At 56.2% G+C, this 20,942-nt stretch overlaps 1 protein-coding gene across 1 annotated transcript; it reads right to left on the bottom strand.

The window, feature by feature from the left end:
• Positions 1-818: 818 nt before the first annotated feature.
• Positions 819-19,828, bottom strand: ISM2 (isthmin 2). Its single transcript, XM_082000032.1, has 6 exons — positions 19,209-19,828; positions 4,389-4,649; positions 3,516-3,876; positions 2,523-2,663; positions 1,927-2,004; positions 819-1,413 (listed from the first exon to the last, which is right to left on the bottom strand). The coding sequence occupies exons 1-6, from the start codon at positions 19,344-19,346 to the stop codon at positions 896-898; spliced, it is 1,497 nt and encodes a 498-aa protein (XP_081856158.1). The 5' UTR covers positions 19,347-19,828; the 3' UTR covers positions 819-895.
• Positions 19,829-20,942: the final 1,114 nt, after the last annotated feature.

The following is a 20,942-nucleotide window of genomic DNA, read 5'->3' as shown; positions in this document are numbered from 1 at the left end:
CTCCAGCAATGGCACGAGCGGTGGCTGAGCTGCCTCCTGACACTGGGTGGGAAACACAGGACTTTCTACTGGGCCATGCCACAGGTGCTCCCGAGCACTGAGGTGTGGAGGTGGGACTTGCATGGGTGCTGCCACCTTGCTGGCCCAAGCGCTGAGGCAGAGGGGCTAAAATGCACACGGATGGTGTCCTGCCCATGCTGACCTCCTCTGAGGTCCACCCGTGTCTGGCTTCGGCACCCAGTGTTCCCTTTCACAGCCAAAACCGCAGTGGCAAGGCAATCTTGCCAAGAGAGCCCAGGTGGCCAGTCTCCTCCTGCCCCACACACCCCCTGGACTCATGAAACCCTGCTAAGCCTCTCCCTGCTCCTTCCCAACCATACACGTAAAAACCCAAGGAGAGGGGAGGCCCTGCGCTGTACGCATGGCTGGGACAGTCCTGCCCCTCCCTAGGAGGACCCATCCCCACTTTCAGGCAGCTCTGCCTGCAGCAGGCCAGCTCCTCAGATGCGGCGTGAAGCCAGCAGGAGCTGAGGCCATTTCACTGGGCTCAGCTTTCAGGTTGCATTGAAAGATCACAGAGAATAAAAGCAATCAGGAGCAGCTCCCTGTTCCCTTTACACCTTCCATCCCCTGCAGGTCCCCGTGTGCCAGCTCAGGCACCCCAGGGTGCGGGACCACCCTGGGTGGCACGGCAGGGATTGCACCACAATAACCTCTGGCACCCTCGGAAATCCGAGGGGGGCCAAGGCGCCCCTCTGAGGCGACGAGACGGATGGCACATCCTCCCCATTCTGCCCGGTGCCAGTGAGGAGCCCATGAGCAGGACCTGGGCTTCACCAGGCTGGGCTGGGCTGGGAGCTGGCAGTGGCCGTGGCTCCTCTGAGCGTGGCTGTGGCTAGTACTCCTTGGCCTCCTGCAGCTGGGAGAGGTACTCCTCCTCGGTGGGGTTGTCAGCACACCGTTGCCCGTTGTTGGGGGGCCGGACAGCATGGTAGCGGCTCCAGTCACCCTTGCAGAGGATCCAGGGCAGCATGTCCACCTTGTAGTGCAGCTCTGGGGAGAACTCGGTGCTGATGAGGTTGGGGACGCCGGCCCCCTTGCCGCGGGTGATGAGGCGGGTGTGCTCGTCGTAGCAACAGTGCTGGGCAGCCAGGGTGGTGCTGTCAAGGGAGAGCATGGAGCGCAGGCAGAAGCGCGCTGTCGGCTTGTAGATGTCCAGGCGTTCCTTGGGGCCACTGGCGTCCCGCCATCGGAAGCTCTTGCCCTGCCGCTCATCCCGCAGGTTGACGGCACTGTAGACGGCCTCCAGTGGGTAGGAGCAGGGGCAGCTGGGCAGGTCCGTCAGCACCTTGCTCAGGTACTTGGTGAGGAAGTCACTCTTGCAGTTCAGCCACTTCTCACAGCTGTCCACCTCTGGGGGGGGAAGGCACCGAAAGGGTGAGGGCACGCGCAACCTACACCCCACTTTACCCAGCTGCCATTTGCCCTCAGCCTTGCCAGCACCACCAGTGGAGCCTGCAAGTGCCAAACAGGAGCAGCCAGGCTCCTGGGATGAGCTGGAGCCAGGCTCCATCCCTGAGGCAGGGACAGCGGGAAGGGGTTTTATGCTGGGGCAGAGCTGCCCCTCACAGGGGCTCTGCCCAGGGTACCCACTGCTACAGGGACCAGGCTGGCAGCATGCCCCCCATGGGAGAGGGCACGTGGCAGGCTGGCCTCAGCCAAATCACGACCATGCATGTACCAGGGCTGTGGGAGAAACTGGGTTCCCCAGCATGATTGCCGAAGCCTGCATGTGGCAGTGGTTTGGGTGACTTAGGTCTGGACACAAGATGCGTGAGCCCTTGGCAGAGTCCTCCCCACAGCCAGTTACGCCCCGCGTGGGGTCTGGCACTGAGTCCCCAGTGCAAGGCAGAGGCAGAGGCTGACCTGAGTTGAACAGCTCTGTGGTGTTGTCGCTTTTGAAAGGCGTCTCCTCTGTGGGGAAGACCATTTCCCCCTCTGCTCCTTGAGAGGGAAAAAAAAAACAACAGAGCCAAGTAGAACACCAGGAGGAGTGGTGGGTTTTTTTCCTCCATAAGGGCACCAGACACCATCCATCTTCCACCCCCCTCTCCCGTCACTGCTTTGGCGACATGGCCCTGTGCCTGGAAGGAAGGGCAAGCAGCAAGACACACAGGACAGACCCACCCACGACTGTGGGTTATGCAAATCCCAGTGGATGGAGCTGGCTCCCAATATGCCTCAGGAGAGCATTTCAAGCTGCCAGTGTGAGAGGTGCAAGGAGTCGCACACCAAGCTGGACGCCAGCTCTGCCACCCTTGGGCACCACATAATTGCCTGGGGAGCCATGAAGCCCCATCAGAGCTTCTTCATGGAAACAAACCCCTATGGTCATTAGCCCAGATCACATTAAAAATAACGAGTTCTTGAAGCATGAGCAATGCTCACAGCCTGCAGCAGCGGGGGACCAGCCCACATCGGGGTTGACCAGTGCCCAAGCACTGGTATGGCCAAGGGCTCACCAGGGCAGCGCGGCAGGTCACAGGTCCTCGACTCTGTCGCTGTGCAGGCATAGCCACAGGACCGGGTCCTCTTCTGGTTGCCACTGCCACAGGTGATGCTGCAAGGGGACCACGGGCTCCACTCCTCCTCATCTTCATAGTCTATGCACGCCAGGGGAGAGGCAGAGAGCAAAGCCTCAGCAGAAGGGGAGCCAGCGGCCACCCAGGACCTTCCTCAGCTCTTCCCCGTCTCTGGGTTGTCCTTTACAGGGACAAGGGCCACTGCTGCCTAGGGCACACGGAGGTGCCCAACCACGTGATGCCAAGCGCCAACCTGTCCTCGCTGGCAACCCCAGGGAAGCAGCCCCTAAGCAAAGGTTCTCGTCCTCACAGATTTGCTCATGGCCATACCAACCCAGACAGGCATCGCTGCCCAGCCCCATCCTCACCAAACCTGCCCAATGCACTGGCCATGATGCTGAAGCATCACATGTTAGAAAAGATTGGCTGGTTTTGGGCTCATGGCCAGGAAGCTGCAGGAGGGAGCTGCTGTGGTGCCCTGGCTTGTCTGCCCAGCTGCATCTGCCATCTATCCCTCTGCAGCTCTTCTCCTGGGGGGGACCCAGGTCTGTGGCAAAGGCTTCTGGCACTGGTGTCACTGCAGGGACCCGAGTCAATGGCAGCAGCATTTGCCATTAAACATTTACACTGTATTTCTCATCTAAGCATGACTTTGCTAGAGTCCGTGCTCCAGTCTGATTGCATGCAAGGGCAATTCCTGCTGGGACGCTGGTGTGTCTGATGGCTGGCAGCCCCAGCTGGGTGCTGGCCTTGCTCCTTGGCATGCTTACTGCTTACTTATTTTTTAAGTAGGAGCTGAGCACCAGCATGCTGTGATCCCCAGTGCAGGGCTGCTCCCCCTGCAACGAGACAGGGCTGCAGGTCAGGCAGGCATGGGAGGGCAGTTCTGGTCTGCAGGGCAGCAGCGGTGTGTGTGTGCCCAAGAGGACTCACCGTAATTATATTTTTCCTTGAAGATCCAGTTCTTCTGCCCAGGCCACCGCTGGTCCCAGTCACCTCCCACTCCACTGAGCATGGATTCCTCCTCCTCATACTCTGCTGTGTAATCTTCCTCCTCGTCCTCCTCCTCATCCTCCTCCCTGTCCCCTGTATCCAAGTTGTCATCCTCTTCCTCCTCCTCTTCCTCTTCCTCCTCCTCTTCTTCAGCAGGGTCAGTGTATTCCCAGAAGAGGGGCCAGAAGAGGTCCTTGTGGGACAACCACTCAGAGGACGTCAGGGACCAGTCATTGCTTGTCTCTTTCAACAAGTCCATCTCCATTTCGGCCTGAGGATCATCCACCACTTCAATGGTCACCTGGAGGCCAGATATGAGGCAGGGCAGTGAGCTGGGGCACAGTGCTGGGACAGACCTACCAGCCCATGCACTGGTTCCCAGCCCATGCACTGGTTCCCAGTCGAGAGGCCAGAGATGCTTTGGGCTATAGGACCACGCAACAAGAGCAAGAGGTCTTGCCTCATCCAGAGGGACTGAGCAGGGGCAGAGTGGGAGGCACAGGGGGGCTGGTGGTCACCCACAGGGACCAACACAACCCTCAAAAATTGAGAGGTTGCCCCCGTAGGAGCGTTTGCTCCTGCTCTACAGAGAGGGACCGCAGGGGGCAGGGAAAAGGCCATGAGCAAATTCCTCTGGCAAGGAGCTTGTCTGTGCCAGCTATTTGCACTTGGTAGTTAGCAAGAAGACAGATGGCAGTGGCCACACAGACCCCATTCATGAGATCTTCCCTCTTAGGGAACCAAGGGAGGCTGGGGAGCACACACGGTGCCCACCTGCATCCTCCCCGCGACCCACCCAGACCTCCTCCCCACCTGGATATTGGGGTTCTGGGCGCTCAGGTCCACGTTGGCCAGCCCTGGTAAGCTCTGCAGGTCCAGCACGAAAGGCAGGCTCTCCTCCTGGCCAGCGCTGCTGGGCTGGGGCACTGCTGGGCTCCTGGCAGCCTGCGGAGCCACCCCACGGCGCCTGTGCCGCCGCAGGCCAGCCTGCCCGCTCCGCCTCAGCCCCCGCGCCTTGCCCGACGGTGGCAGCTCCTCGTCCCCTGCCGAACGGGGGTTGGATGAGGCAGAGACCTGGAGAGGGAAGAGGCAGTGAGGGTGGCTGTGCAGGGAGCAAACCTCTGCCCAGCACAGGGGGTCTGGCCTCCTGCACCAAATGGTTCCTCCACCGCATCTTACTGCAGCATCAAGGCAGCAATTAAGATGTTAATTAATCAAGTTAATACCTAGTGGCCTATGCTGTGCCAGGGCTCAGCCCCATTGCACCGGAACAACCTATGGGTCTATTCAGGCTGGTGCTTCCCATCCCCGCAGTAACCCTCTCTGCACCCCCCTGCTGTCCCACTGCCTGTCTCACCTGGCTTCCCGCTTCCCCCTCTCCCTTTTTGGCATCACTTGGTCCCTGGAGATGGGTAAAGGCAAGGGCTGCTTCTGGTCACAGAGTTACCAGAGCTCACGTTTAATAATTTTATATATTTATATAAAAAGTTTATAACAAGGGCTTTATGACAAGGGGAAAAACCTCACCCAAATAAATTGTTGTGCAGTATCGGTACTAGGGCAGACGACTTCAAGCAACAGAGGTTTAATTGAGATTTCAGATGCTGCTCAAAGGCTACCACAAGGAGGGAAAGAAACTGCTGGCAGATATAACCCAGCTACCTTTATCTCCTTGGGAAAGGGAAGATGCCCAGCCGAGCAGGACAGCAGAACTTACTTGCCAGTGCTGCCAATGGCTCTAATGGCTGCTGCCGCTGTGGTGGCACGTGGTGCTTCGTGGCCAGCCCTGCCTCGACAGGGCGGCAGCGCCGGCTGGCCAGGAGCACGGGGAGGTGGCCAGCAAACCCTGCCAGACGGCCAGGCTCGTGCCGAGTTCCCACGTTCCTCGTCCCCGCGCTCGGCGCGCGCCGGCACAGAAGAGCACAAGTCAAAGGGCCGGCAGGCTCCAGTGCGCCCGAGAAACCGGAGATGGGAACAACTGGCAAAAACCCCCGCCACACAGGCCGTCCCCGGGAAGGTCTGCGGGGCCCCGCAGCTCGAGGCCGGGAGCGGAGGTGCCCGAACCCCCAGCATCTCCGCCGGCGGCTGCCTATTTCTGGCTGCCCAGCTGAAACCCCCTTTTGTTCCCAAGCTCTCGCCCTTCACGCCAGCCCAGCCGAGAGCCGCAGGATTAACGAAGAGAGCGGTGTGCCCCCTCCCCACGGCGGGACGGCAGAGCGGCATTTCTACCTGCAATTAGAGCCAGATGGTTTGGGGAAGGACTCCCCTCCCTTTCATCCTGATCACTGGAGCACTTCAAAGGCAGCTGGAGCCTGGCCAGGCTCTCATGAGCGCACACAGCCCGTCCCCAGCCCTGTGCCCGCACATCAAAGCCCGCAACCCCCCCGTCCCCGGGGGAGGGAAAAGAGCAGCAGGGACACTGCTGGTCCCTTGGCTGCTGCCCAGCGCAGGCTGGACGCGGGGAAGGGCCGGTGACAGGCTTCAACAGATAGTCCTGGAGGAGAGAGGGCTGCAGGGAGGAGGAAGCCTGTGCTGCCCAGTGAGAGCATTCGGGGCTCACCCCTCTTCCAGGCTAAGAGGGTTCCTGTGGCACTGCTGGCAGCAAACGTGGGCACAGACCCCTCTGCCTGCACCTTCCCCTCCCAGCTTCTGCCCCGTCCAAAACCACAATCCATGGGAAGGATGCCTGACTCTGCCCCAGCCTGTCTCCTGGTGCCTCAGCCCCCCGCCAGGTCTCCTCTTGTGCCCAGAGATTCCCTGGCAGAGACCAGGGAGGAGCCCAGGTGGAGCAGAAACGAGGATGAGCGGCCAAGCAGGCAAACCTGGCCGTGGCCGGTGCTGGCCCCATGACACCATGTGCCGGTGCTGGGTTTGCTGCCAGCTGCGCGTGCCCAGCGCAATCCCTGCACAACGGGCTGCCAACAGCCCTGTGAGGTTGGTGCTCCTGCCCAATTTGTAATGAGCTTATTGGGGCTGGGTAAGCTTGTTTCACAGACAACCCGAATTTAATACACATGGAAAGCGAGGTCTCCTCTAGCAACGAGATCTGAGCTCACCCAAGGACATCAGAGCAAGCGAGCCAGGAACAGACTGCAAGTCTCCAAACTTAACTCAGTGCCTAATTCAGATTTTATGCCCAAACAAGCTCAAGAAATTCAGGGTGCTGTTCCCACAGGGAAAACATAAAACTGCCCCAGAGGAACTGGCTGCGAGAGTGTCACAGGGTGAACAGAGCTCCCTCGGCTCCCAAATCCTCCGGAGGCACAAAGACCCCCACAGGGTGTCTGCCCTGGATGCCCCAGAGTCCTTCAGGGACGGCCACTGCACTGCACAACCCAACCCTTCCCTCCTGCTAATGTCTGCATCGCTCCAAGGCTTGCTGGGTTAAAATTCGTCCCTGCATCAGAAGATGTGCTCCTGAGCAAGGTTCTCAGCTGATCAAGCCATGGATTTTGGCAAGGTCCTTGAAGCCCAGTGCTCCCTCTGTGTCAGAGCACGATCCTCATGGACAGATGTGTCTTCTCCGTGTCACCAAGAGGCTCTTGCCAGCCACGCAGGCAGCTTCCCTCGAGGGTCACACTCCTGCTGCGGGACACTCACCCTCTCCTCTGCCCTGCTTAGGGAACAGCTGGGTAAAGCCGTCAAGCCTGGAGCTAAGCCACTGCAGTGGCTTAGCATCCGCTAAGCATCAGCTAAGGGAAGGGAAGAGCTGGCCTGCACAGAGTGAAAGCTCTACTCCCCTGCTCTCCACGGAGCGCGGAAGAAAGGCTGCAAACCGTCACAGAGCTGGATGTCAGCAGCTCCCTTTTCCTTCTGCCACCGGGAAGGACACTTGCCACCACACCGCAGAAGCACAGCGTGTCGTGCTGGGAAGCCATCAACATCTTGCAGCCAAGAGAAACTCTGGGGCATGCACTTTCCGGTTGTGGAGACCATGTTTAGACCAAGGCTATAAGCAGGATCACACCCGCCTCCCTACCAGCCCAGGAGCCCTTCCCATACAGTCCAGGCTCTCCTGTGTGTAGGGCTGGCTACCTAAACGCCTTGGGGCACAAACTCAGCAAAGATATTAGGAAGGAGAAGGAACTCATCAGCAATTCACCCCAGGGTTATACCTACTTTGTACACAACACAGGCAACAGGGTGTATGGAAAAGTCACACATCATTTCTCTAGAGACTAAAGGCTGATATTTTCCCACTTCTAGCCCACACACCTCTATTAAAATTCCTCAGAAATCTGAAGGTGGCAAAGACAGCAGCCACAAAACCATTTCAAGGGATGGAAAGACTTTTCCAGTGAAAGACTTGTCATGTCAGCAAGAGAAAGCAATGACTTGATTTCCCAGTTCTTTAAGGCAATAATCCATTAGGTACTAGAGACTACCTAATCCAGAATAGAAACACACAATAGGAGCCAATGTGTCCAAGTCAAAGAAGCCAGACAAATTCAACCAAAGATTAAGGATCATGCTTTTAACGCCATAGGTGATTAACCACAGGAACAAGCTAACAAGGCAAGTGGCAGTATCTCTTGCAGAGACAGCCAAACTCATGTCACTGGACCCAACACATAAGTACTGCATCTGTGCTAGGGAAGAAATTCAAGGATCTAATGATTTCTTCTGGTCTTAAAATCTACAATTTTGCTATAAACTTCTCTAAGACTCTGAACTGGGTTAAGAAAGCAAATGACTGACATTCATGTGCTGCAGTTCTTACATAAAAATGGTTAGAGACATGACATTTCAGATCCCACAGCAGTTTAAAACCTGAAAACATCAACAGAGTAGTCCCCATGATGTACTGCCCTTTGGCAACTAGGGACACCACTATGTTGCCACCACAACCACAGGTACTTGTTCCTCCAGTGCGTTCCTCGGCACCTCTGCAAGTGAACCCACTGGCGGCAGCAGTCTTTGTAACTACATACATTGATGAGCAGAGCTGCTCTTCATCATGGGGTTAAACCCAAGCCAAGCACACTTGAGGTAGATAACTCCCTGGGGAGTGAAGCACTGCTGGAGCCTGTGCATCAGCAGCACAAGCAAGCGAATATCCAGCATAAGACAAGCTCAGAGGATGCAGCTTCCACCCACACCTACCCCAAGCCGATTAGCAAGCACATAAACTCGTTCAGCTTGAACCAAAGAAACGTGCGCGCATGGGAGTCAGATCAGAGGCAAACTTTAGGCTGTGCCTTGGGCTTGTTAACACTGCAGTAAAGAAAATGATGCATTTGCTAAAGGCCAGTATCTCACTGGGCTATAATTATAAGGAATAGGAGGTTTTGCTGCTTAATCATTACTGCTTGTGTTAGGTTTCCTTTGAACAGTTTTACCATGCTGTACTGAAACAAGAACGCACCAGAAGAACTATTGATCTTTTCCTGAATAGAGCTGAGTCTACACAAGCGTCTTCCTACTCTTTCCCCCAAGCTCTCTCCAACATTATTTTAAAATCTGTCCTGCAGTTTGTTGCAAACTTGCCCACTTACCAATTAGCCAAGTACAAAATGCAAACCAGAATTTTTTTCCTTTTAAAAAAAACCCAAAACCCAAAAAACATAAAAGTTCTTCTTCCATATTCACCTAAATGTGCTGCAAAGATCTGGAGAAAGTGTCAAAAAAAATTTATCTTTGGACTGAAACCAGGCAGGCAAAAGTCCAGAGCAGGGTTTTATTGTAAAGCTATGGCAGCAGATGGACACTGGTTGGCTGCTTCAGAAGGAAGGCCAGCCTGACTGGGGGCAACTCTGGGGCTGTAGTTTGCAGAAAGGCTCAGGACAGGTTTTGCTGGTTGGAGTGGGAGAAAGGGGAGGTTTTTCCAGTGCTAACAAGCAACACTGTTAAGTCTCTTTAAAATAAAGGAAGGTTGGGCAGCAGGGTAATCAACAGGAACAAATGCAACGGGCCACGCTGACTCCCTCCAATATTGCTGGGCATGCTTTCTCCTTGATGACCCCACCACTACTCAAAGAAAGGGCTTTTTTAGCCCAGATGGCCGATACTGCCACAGCCTCTCGAGGGTTGTGGTTTGATCCTCGCGGCTCATAACGCATCCACCAGTACATAATCCATCCACCAGCACAGTCTTTCAGCCAGATGGAAAATCCACTGGACACACATCAGGCAAGTGACCTCTGCTACCCATCAGCTCATCACCCACTCAGCAGATTTCCCAGAACTATGCCAAAGCACAGCATGCTTCTAGAGCTGTCAAGAGCTGGGTGGGTACCTACAAGAAAATGGGGAAGGTGAAAATGCCACCCAGTCCCTGTTAGGGGAGGTCAAGACCTCCTAAGCCATAATCCCAACGATCAGACACAACAACTTTAGACTTATAGGCTCGTGGTTTAGCACGAGCCATTACTCAGGGTCTTGACAAATGAGCTCTGGAAGATCTGCCAGAGGTAATTTAAGGCAGTGGACATCTCCAGCTGCCTCCCTCTTCTTCTGCCCTGGGTTACATTCCTGCCCACAAAGGGGCTGTGGCACAAGTACAGAGCGGGACCATGACCTCCCAACTGCTCTACTCACTGATCCACCTCAGGATCAACTCACACTTGAGTTCTGCTTTTTGTTTTCTTTTAAAATAAAGTCACAAGCATCTCCCTTTAGGTTTTGGGAGAGCTCTGCAAGTGCTTGTGGAACGGACAAGGGCACTCTGTTATCACGTTTGCGTGGGCAGACCCTGTTTATGACAGACCAGCAGGAGCCAGGAGCAAACTGTGGGCTGTGCTGATAATTATTATGCCCTCATGATTCTAATTGTCATGCAGTTATCAAAATATTTTAGATCATACGGAATCACTCTCTTTTCTAACTAGTTTCATCCCAACTTGAGCTGGGAACTGTAGAAGGTAGCATCAAAGGCTTCCTCATGTCTTCGTTATTTTCATGTCTCACAACTGTGACAACTGTAATCTCAAAACTCTTTCCAAGGTTGGTGACTTGGTTGTCCATGAGGCAGAGCCAGCCCTGGAGCAGAAGACACCTCAGCATGGAGAAGCAGCAGCATGCAGCACCATGCAGCAAGGACACAGCATAGCTGACTTTGTGCAGGACTGAAAATAGGGCGGTTGGCCAGGCTGCTGTCAGTGCTCCTCACTACGTGTCCCCATCGGCACAGCCTAGCCCCTCTCACCGCAGCCGGCTCTCCTGCAGGTTTGCCCATGAGTAACTTGCCTGTGGCATCCTCAGCCAACTCCCCAGGTCACTTGTGACACAAGAAGGACAAGTAGGAGCCCAGTGGCTTTTCACCTCTTGCCATGCCTGGCCGTTGCCCTCCTTGGTGTCACATGCAGGTGCTTCTCTACCATAAATATCTTCTCCCTCTTTAACACTGAGACAAATGCTGTAAAACCCCCATTTTGCAGACAAAGAAAATGACCTGCTACAGGTCTCTCAGGTAGCCTGAGGCAAGGCCAGGAATAGATGCAGGTCTTGTACTTTGTACATTGTACTTGGAGAAGGCTCTCAAGGAAGGTCCACCACAGCTCAGTTTCTCCACCCCACCTGCCCCCCAAGAGGGACTGCCCTGCCTCCCATACGGATGAACCACACCGGCCTTGCACTGGAGAAGCTGGAGCACCTGGTTACCGCCACTGACATGTCCCAGCACAACAGCCAGGGCTGTCCTTGCACCAGAGACTCTGCCCAAGTGCACAGGTCTGTGGGCTGACCCTTGACAGGTGGTACCTGCTGCCAGGAGCCCAGCCGGTGGCAAGGCACCCTCACCTGAGGAGGAAAGCACCCCTGAGACCTCTGCTGCAGCCAGGCCAGCTGGGAGGGGCTCAGGTACAGCACAGCAGCGGGTACGGGAGCAGAGCCCCTGCGGGGACTGCACCGAAAGGTCCCCCAGAGAGGTGAACAGACACACACACACATACCCTCTGGTGCTCTCTGGCAAATGCTCCTGCTAGGGCACATGTTTTCTGTTAACATAGTTGAGCTGTAATACACATAAGCTCTTAATGCATCGGACCGAGTTGCTGTTAACTTGTTCCAGCTCTAAACCCCATGTGCTTCAGTAACCATTAACTTGTTCCAGCTAATGATCCACATTTGTTAGGCTGCACACCGTAACCCTCCGACTGCTCCAGCTGCTGCTTCCTTCCCCGCCACAGCCCAGGCAAAACTGCAAAAGGGAAAAAACCCCAACAACGCAAATAGTGCAAAACAAGTGCAGAAACCGGAGGGATCAGGCCGACGCCAGCCTCCTCCTGCTCCCCCAGCCTGCTAGAAGAGGTTGCAGTGTGGGGGAACACAGGGGGGAGCGCAGGAGGCACCCGCTCCCCTTGTCCTACGCAGGGTGCACAGGCTGCCCCCCCCCGGCAGTCAGTGGGGCAGGGAAGGCAGATGACCAAACAGCTCCAAATCCATTGGAGACAGACAAAATGGGCACCTGAGCTGGGCTCAGGCCATCATCAGGACGCAGCATCCCCATGCCCTGCACGGGACGGGATCCAGGCAGGGATGCTGCATCTCAGCTTCCCGAAGGGGCAAAGCTGGAGTGACTCATGACCAGAAGCCCCTGCCCCAGGTGCTCGGCTCTGCTCCCCAGCCCAGTGGCAGGATTTATTGACTCAGCGTGGGCTGGTGAAAGGGTCTCGGAGTAGGGAAACCTTTCTCTCTGGCTCCAGCCTGTGTCGTTCATAACTCGCCTGTTCATAAGCTTTTCCAGGACAGTCTCTGCTACTTCTAACTGCCTCATCAAAAAATTTTTTTTTTTTTTCCCCCCACCAGATGGGAGCCGGAGGTTTGCAGGGCTGCAGAGGCAAGTGCAAAGTCAGAGAAAAGCTAGGGCACATCCAGACGGGGAGCCCCACTTCCCCAGCATCTTAGCTCCCAGTTGACCCCTCCTCTTCCCTTTGGCCAGTCACTTCCCACTGGGATCTCAGCTGTAACCTCAGGACCGGTCCCCAGGGCGGGCACAGACGTGCAATCACTGAACTGTAATCCCAGATGTGGAGGAAGCCAAGCTGACCCCGAGATGCCCATAGCACCTCTAGGCAGCACTGCATCTCCTGCACTGGAGGCATGAGGGGGGTCACCCTGCGGGTGCTTCCCAGGAGGGAAGAGCTAGATGATCCCCTAAAGGGGGTCTTCAATTTTTAAGGAGCAGCCAGCTTAACCATGTAATACAACCCAGTGTTCCCGGAGAGGACGGGGCAGGGGGGAACAGCAGTCATGAAGACGTCTGTACGACACTTTGTCTTGCTGGAGGTGCTGCATGGCATGGCACAGCTGGCCTCCCTGGGATTTTGGCTGCTGCGGGAGTGGATGCAGGTGAAGGAGAGGGCAAGGGAAGGCAGCAGGAGGGAGCACCAAAGCTGTAGGGAAGCGAGGAGATCCCAGGGAGGCGAAGAGGTGCTGACCCTCCACTAGTGGGGTACCTCCTGCAGCATCTCCCGGCCACCCCACAAATACCATCCCCTCACCCGGCAAGTGCCTCGGGGCTCAGCTGCCAGGAAAGAGCCAGGGCTGGCTTGCTCACATCCAGGCTCAGGCTGCTGGGGCTGGGATGGGGGACGGCTCACCTGAAGGTCACCGTACCCATCCATGCCAGGCACCAGCCTCCCGCCATACCCTGCGTGATGGAGGCTCCCTTGGCTGGGGACATGCTCCCTGCCCTGCCTCGCACCCCAAGTCCTGTGGTCTAGATAAGGCCCTGGCAGACTGGGTGGACCAACAGCTCCTCATCCAAGATAAACCCGCGCCTCACCACCACCTCTTCCCTGCATGCACAGGTGCTTCCAGGCTGTCTGCAGCCAGGTCCCCACCTTGCAACCACCCAGCGGCACTGGGGACCAACAGAAGGCAGCAATTTACTGCATTTTGTTCCCTTTGAAGCTGTATCCTTCCCCTGGAGACTAAACCAACCTGCAGCCCAGGAGGCTTTGGTGCCCTTCACGCCCAGAGCCACCTGGGACTCAGAGGCAAGTCGGTCACCATCTTTTTGATGTCTTCATCTCATAAGTACTGAGATGAAGTATATCTCATAACAGCCTCTCAGACAAGCCCCAGTAGTCCTTACACATAGGGAATGTGCAGAAGTTGAACGGCTTGGAAGCAGTACCATGCAGGCTGACTTTTACAGCTGGCCATGTAAAAGCATTCGACAGCCCAATGAAGGTTCTCTGCAAGTCTACAAAAAAAAAAAAAAAAAAAGAACGAGTCCTTGCACTTTTGCAAGCTTCCTTCTGAAACGGAAATGTTTTCATACCGCAACATGGCTTCAATCTCTTCGCTGCTTCTTGGCTATAAGCTCTGGTATTTTATACAAAACCCAAGCCTCTGGCTGACAACATGTGCTTTGGAGGAGCTGGATGGCATGGGCCACCTCGCTGTGTCTGAGACTGTAGCTCAGACTGTCCTCAGGCTTCCCTATGGGAAGTGTCCAGGCATCTTGTTTTGGGGATCACTCTGAGTGGAATATTATTTATTGATATGACAGAAAACAGAAGATCCCTTGTTTGCAATCCTTACCCATAAGAGACTGACAAGATGAAAGCAGGAATTAATCCCCAACACACTCCCTCCATCACCTCAATGGGCTTGGCGGGACCACTGCTGGAGGCAGGATGAGTCCCCTGGCCTGCCTGTCTTTAAGGGGAAGGTCTGCAAGAACCGGAACACTTTTGGGAACGGGCTTTTTGAGAGAAGGCCGGGCAATGCCCTGCGGAGTGATTTATGCCTAATCTCTTCCTCTTACATGTGCCTTTTACAGGAACCCCTTTGATTGCGACAATGGGAACGCAGCAGACCTATTTGTGCAGTGAAAAGCGAAGAAGCCCCCTTGTTGGGCAGCTTCCCTACACCCGGCTTCCCTTTGTTTCTGCTCCTGCCTCAGCCCCAGGGCTGGGAGGGTTTTCAACTGTGTTGACTAAGATAATTTGGCACTTCTCAAAAGGAAATTTGCTACAAAGGGCGAAGTACCTCCCTGCGCACAAAGAGCCCCTTTCAGAGCGGAAGGATGCTTCAGTGCACGTTTTGTACCCACAAATCCGACCTCTGCCAAGGACAAAGCCAGGGACAAGAACGCTTAATTGCTGAAGAAATGAAAAGGTAAAAAGCACATCCGCAGGCAAAATGACTCCGCTACTGACACAGCCCGCACTGGCCGTGGGCATCTGGCTGTGTGGGCAGCCGGCACCGGCCCGGCCGCCCACTCGTGCCCCAGCTGTGCGGGCAGTGCCCCCACGCAGGGCAGACATGGGTGACCACACAGGCTAGAGATCTGCAGCAGGGCATGGGGAAATGCCTCTGGGGAAAGCGAGATCCAGACAGCCCTGGGCGGGGGTCAAGAGGGACCAGGCGCCGGCGGGGGGACGCACACGGGAGGCTCCCGCAGACCCCCCTGCCTGCGCAGGCAGGAGCCACCCCCGGGCTCCTGACAGCCCATCACCCCAGTGGTCTCCCCAGGCAGTGTGTCCAGGCTACGTTAGGGCTCCCAAATGACAGAGCCACCCCAGCTTATAGTTTCCTGACAAACTCCACTCAAGTCCAGCTGATATTTCCCTGTAACACTTTTTATCTAGTACAGCTATGCCACGTTACCTTGGAGCTCCTTTAGTCTCCGCTCACTGGTATCTCCAGCCAGGCATCACATCACTCCTATATACGTAACTCTTAAGCACTTCTCTGCACTCAGACTCCCTATGCACAGGGCAGGTCTATTTAATTCAAGACTGCTACTGATGATTTTGAATCGGCAGGCAGAACATCTTGGTGTAGATCTTCAGTTTTAAAGGTAGTTTCTCGTCGCTACTCTCACTGCCTGACGTAACCAGTAAATAATACGTACTGTTGTTACTCGTTTCCTTATTTCCCAGGGGCCAGGAGCCAGTCATACCAGGTGCTGTACAAACCCACTGATTTGCAGCCAACTACAGCCCTTATGCTACGCTTGGCATTTCTTTTGTTGCCCTCCATTATCTCTTACCGCAGATGCCAGATTTACTTTGCTCACAGCCTTAGACCAGGGGAACTCCAACAACAAGCTCCAGCCTGGATTCTCACCCTGCCCCTGTCCCAGCCCCGCAGTAACACCCCTGGGTGCCTCGGGGAGTTCGCTGGCATTGCTCTCGGCCCCCTCTCTCAGAGCAGTTCCCTCCTGCGAAGGAGCACCCACCAAACCCACCAGACCTGAGCTGGGCAGCCTGAACCCTCCAAAAAACACTGCTGGCTTGCTCTGCTGCACCCCGTCACTGCGAGGTGCCACGCTCACTACCAACACCCTCATCACCCGTACTACTATATCTATGCAGTTATTGAAGCAGTTGTGTCGGTTCACACAGATCTAATCACTTCTAACGTTTACATTTCTAGCATTTTAGAGTATTAGCTATTCTCTATTCGCTAGAAGAGCACTGGAACCGATTGGTATCAGTCAGAAAGAATCCAAACATCTATTAAAAATGCTCAAAGTATTTTGAAATCCAGTGAGTTTATCAAAACATATCTCTCATTTAAACCCCCAACTCCATAAATAAACAAAGCATTAAGCAATGTGATGAGCTGTCCCTTGTCTCCACAAGGGACACAAGCTTTCCCAAGTATTCAGTTACCCAAACTTGAAGAGCCGCTGGCGTGGGTCAGTGCTTGGACCTGCCACATTTCTGCCCACGTCAAAGTGTGATGCATCCAACCCGCAAAAGCACTTCTAAAAACCCTGCTGTACACCTGCTGGCTGCTTCGGAGCCCCCCGCCTTCCCAAACACCGCCAAAAAGCCTCCGAATGAGCAGGTATCTTCTCTTGTTAGATTTAAGTCACAGTTTGGAAAGAAAGTATTGTTCCTTTTCAACTTCCAGTCAAATAGATTTGAAGAAATAGAAAATATTCTTGCTACATCTGTTGCTTATGCTGGGCTCAGTGTAACTCAGGCAATGCTTTTCTGCACAGTATCACAGCTGAGAAAACGTAGATGCAAGTGCTTTGGTAGTGGCTGGAAGTAATGGATCCTGACTACAGGTACAGGACTTTGGGACATAATGATAAGGCTATCACCCAAAAGGTAAAGCAGGTGTTCCCTCCATCCTAACTGCAATTAGAAGAATTTCTAACTAAAAAAATCACTGAAAACCTTATTGGTTTTAATTTTTCTAAATTATTTTACTACGGAAGTGCAACTCTTAGGCTCAGCACAGGTTATAAAAATTCCCATTTGATTCTAAACTGAGGAAAAATGTTTGCTTTAAAGATGTTAAATTAAAATAAGCCCAAGTTATGTAATTGTTTAATGGTTTTGATTGTCTATCTGCTGTGCTCCGTCATTTCTATTTTTCTCCTCCTGGCCCCCTTCGTTCTACCCACATCTGTGGGGCATTACCCATAGCGTAACCAATACTCCAGCTGTGGCTGCCCTGCTGCCATAGAGACAGGACCTATCAGAGCTGCAACAGGAACCATCTGTGTGTATGACCCAAAATCAGTCTGGATTTTTTTTTTTAAACCACCATACTGCTGTGCTTGTGCTCTCCGCTTTAGTTCAAACAGCCAGGCACGACTACTCCAAATTCTCCCCCGCATGCACCAGAAACAGAGGATTTCCTCCCAAAAGGCAGCTGGAAGACACATGCCAATACCTGCTGCTTTCTCCCTGCCGTGTGAGCTGTGAAGCCAGTACCCCGAGGGATGCAGCGTGTGCACAGGAGCACCAACAGGCCCCCAGAGGAATCCATTCTTCATCTTCCTCCTTGCTCCTAACCTCCACCGTCAAACCTTTGCCTATAAACTTCTTGTATGTTTGTATTTCCGCGAGAAGCAAAGGTCCTGGGGACAGAGGCTGCGCTGTGTAATTGCCGTGTGTGATCTTTGGCTGGCTGCACAACGCTCCCCATTCACAACCATTCACAAACTGGGACTGACAGCAGTTCCCCCTGCTTCGCGATACTATTTTAGACGTCAGATAAAAAGGAGCCTGAGATTGCACCGCAGGGTCCTGGGGTGGGGACCTGCACAGCTTCCTAACATGCAGTTTGTCCCCATCCTATGCCCCCTGCCCCACCGCTGCAATACTTTCCTGGATTTCAAGCATAAATCCCTACCCCCTCTGCAGCCGGTGCCCGAGCACACTCTGCCTGGCGTTTGTCTGGTGAGTGACCCGGCATCTCCCTCTATGCTTGAAGTTTCACAAGCAAAGTACAGGACCAACACGGTATTACCAGCACTACAGCACGTAACATCCCCAGCAGTCCTGTTTGTATCTGCTCCGTCCACGCTCCAGTCAAAACCAGTACCAGGGTCCACTGGTGGTACTTGGCTGGATGCAGCCTATGCACTCTCTTGCCTGTTGGCCAGGCTTTCCGTGAGGAAGATTCCTTCTTCAGACTTGTTCCCTGGATTTCATGCTGGAATGGAGTTTGGTGCATCCGACAGGAACTGCCAGCAGGGCTCCTCCACACATCAGCACCGTGCTGTGGCCATGCCCAGCAGTACAGTGTATTCCCATCACTCAGCACCTCCTCTGCCCGTCTGACAGACACCGCAGATCAAACCTGCCGCTTCCCAAACCGCTGTGTATCGCCAACAAGGGCTGGGCTGCTCTTACCCTGTCCTGCTCAACCTCCTGCTATCTCCACTTTTCCCAGTTAATCCCTTCACCCCCTTTTAGCAGTAGCATTCTTCAAAAGGGTACTGTCAACAGCTCTGCTGGCTGAACCACTTTTTCTCCAGAGAACAAGTTTCAAGATGGGAATGGCTTGTTTTAACCATTCGGTTGTCCGTCTTTCTTATTCAAACCCTTCTCCTTGACCTCCTGGTAGTTTCTTCCCTGTTCCCTTCCTGTCATCCCCATCAGGTCCCACCAGCCGGTTCCCAGTCTGACCAGTCCCTCACTGCCTGCTGGAGTTTCCCCGTCCATGACCCGTGCTCCGAAGCCAGCGCTGGCCAGGATCCGGCTCTCAGAAGAGCCAGAGGCGCAGCCCCGGGACCTGTCCCCACAGCCTGTGGGGGCTCCTGGGGGGATGCTGATGGGGGAAGAGGCGGCCTGCCCGGGGGACGCTGACGGGGAGCAGACCGCCGGGATGAGAAGGGAGCATGACCACTCTGGGATCTGCCCCAGGGTCGTCCCAGCGGGAAGGAGAGATGGTGGCTGAAATCCGTCACCTCTGATCTGTGCAGCAGCGGAGTCCTGGAGTGCCACCAACCTCGCCACTCCTGCCGCAGGCCGGGTCGCGGCCGGACTCCTCTCTCCTACGAGGGATATTGCCCCCTGGAGGCAACGGGCCTTCCCGGGCACCGGGTCACGGCACTCGGCCCCAATCTCAAAGCACCTAAACCAGCCCCTTTCCTGCAGCCTCTGTGCAATGCAAAGACCTGAGGCTACCCGAAAACCCCAGAGGCCGGGAAAGGGCTCTGCCCCTCAGCGAGTGAGGAAACAGCCCAGAAGAGGGGAGGTGCGAAGCCCTGCTTCTCCCCGCTGCTGCTTCTCCACCCGGGGCCTGGCCGCGAGGACACGTGTGGGATGCTGCTCCCCTCCGAGATGCGCAATCGCCTCCGAGGGAGCCCCAATGACCGCCCAGGGGCCCGGCTGCCCTCGCCTTCCCGGGCAGGGGAGAGGGCGGGGAGGCTGCGGAGGGCTCGCCCCAGCACCCTGCCGGCTCTCCGTCCTTCCCCAAAGGCTGCCTTACCTCCGCCAGCTTGGAGCTCCTCTCCTTCGGGCTGCTGCTGCGCTGCCTCCTCAGGGGCAGCCCTCTCACCGCAGCCAGGAACGTTGTCAGGAAGACGAAGCCGAGGATGAGCACGACTCTCCCTCTCATCAGAGGCATCTCTCCCTCCCTCTCGACCCACCTCGGCGCCCGGGGCCGGTGGCCCGGCAACACGCCCGCCCGCAATGCTACAAAACCCGTCGAGAAAGCGAGAGTAGGGGGGGAAGAAAAAAAAAAGTTCAAAAAAAAAATCGCAGACGGGAAGTGCAGTCCCCCGCGGGTGCGGGCAGGGGCAGGGGCCGGGTCGGCTGGCCCGGGCCGCTCCTCTCCCTCGGATCTCTCCCGCAGTTTGCCGAGCACGTTTCAGTGTCGCTGATCCCCGGGGCTCGCCTGCCGGTGCCGCTGATGCTGAAGGGTAACTCTGAAAAGCTTCACAAGTGTGTGCCGGGAGGGGGGGGGAGAGGGCTTCGCCTCCCCACCCCCTTTCCTAATCCTGCGGCAATCCGATTTCTTTTACTCCTCTTCTCCTCCCCCCCGCCGAGTCACTCCCCGGTGCTGCCGCGGCTCTTCAGGCAACGCCGGGCACCGGGGGGCGGGAGGCCGGCTGCTCCCCGCCGCTCGCCGGGGAGAGCCTCCCGCTCGCATGAGGCGCGGTCAAGCCCCTCCCGGGCGAGCGGCGCGGCAGCCGGCCCCGGGCATGGCTCCGCCGCGCCCCTGCCCCGCTCGGGGGCTGCCGCCGCTGCCAGACCCTCGCCCCTCCGCGCGCTGCCCCCTCCGGGGCGCCGCCAGCCGCGTCCACCACACCCCGGCAGCTGCATGGCCCGGGCGGCCGCCACCCCCTCTACCCTGCGGTGCCCCGCGGGGCGCTGCCCCTCCGGCGGCGCCGGGCCGGCCCGGGGCTCTTTGTTCCGCTCCCGGGCGGCGGCTCGCCTCGGCGGCGCCGGCCTTGCACAACTCCCGCGGCACCGGGCGCTTCCCTCCGGGGGACCCCGGCCGCAGCGCCGGGGCAGCGCTCTCCCGGCGGGGCGTGGCGGCCGCGGGCTCCGGCGGCTCCGGCCCGGCCGCGTGAGGCGGGGAGGACGGAGGCGCCCTGGATGGAGGGGCGGGAGCCTCCCGCCTCGCCCCCGAGGAGAAACGCTTTCGTCCGCGGAGCCGGGCTCCGCTTGCAAAGGCCGCCTCTTTCCCTCTCCCGAGCGGGGCCCGCGAGCCGCAGCGCAGGGTCTGGGGCCACCGCCCTGGCCGGCCTGTGGCGGGCAGAGCCGGGGCTCGGTGCTCCCCAGTGAACGCTCCGGCTGCTCCCGAGCGGCGAGAGGAAGTTTCCATCGCTCAAAGTAAGTCCTTATTCTTCGATCCGCTCTCTCCTGCGCCGCAGCATCTTTTCTAGCCCCCAAAGCCCGTTGGAAACACGGCGTGGCTGTTCACTTGGGGGCTAGAGAGCATCTTCTCCAGTGTCTCCACAGGCATTCCTCTGCCTGTGAAGGAAATTATTAAGGGAAGACACTAAAAGGAGGTTTTGCAGCCCCCTGAGGAAAAGTGCCAGTGCTGACGCAGGTCCCCAAGGGACACGTAGCAGGGGAAAACAAAGTCCAGCACTTCTACAGCAGCCTTGGCACAACCAACCCTGCACATCACCTGGGCCCATTTGTGCACCCAGAGCTGAAAACAGGACCTGCACCTCCTTTTCAAATGCTGACATCTGGTTTATGCAAACTTGGG

This window comes from Phaethon aethereus (genome assembly GCF_964289735.1).
Source record: "Phaethon aethereus genome assembly, chromosome: 5".
Taxonomy (NCBI): Eukaryota; Metazoa; Chordata; class Aves; order Phaethontiformes; family Phaethontidae; genus Phaethon; species Phaethon aethereus.
This window is presented reverse-complemented; position numbering and strand designations above follow the sequence as displayed.

Excerpts from the sequence above, each read along its gene's own strand:
- ISM2 (XM_082000032.1), bottom strand. The coding sequence starts at position 19,346 with ATGCCTCTGATGAGAGGGAGAGTCGTGCTCATCCTCGGCTTCGTCTTC. Across the intron at positions 3,877-4,388 it reads CCCAGAACCCCAATATCCAG|GTGACCATTGAAGTGGTGGA; the intron begins GTGGGGAGGAGG and ends TCTGGCCTCCAG. Across the intron at positions 2,005-2,522 it reads TGACCTGCCGCGCTGCCCTG|GAGCAGAGGGGGAAATGGTC; the intron begins GTGAGCCCTTGG and ends TTCCCTCTCAAG.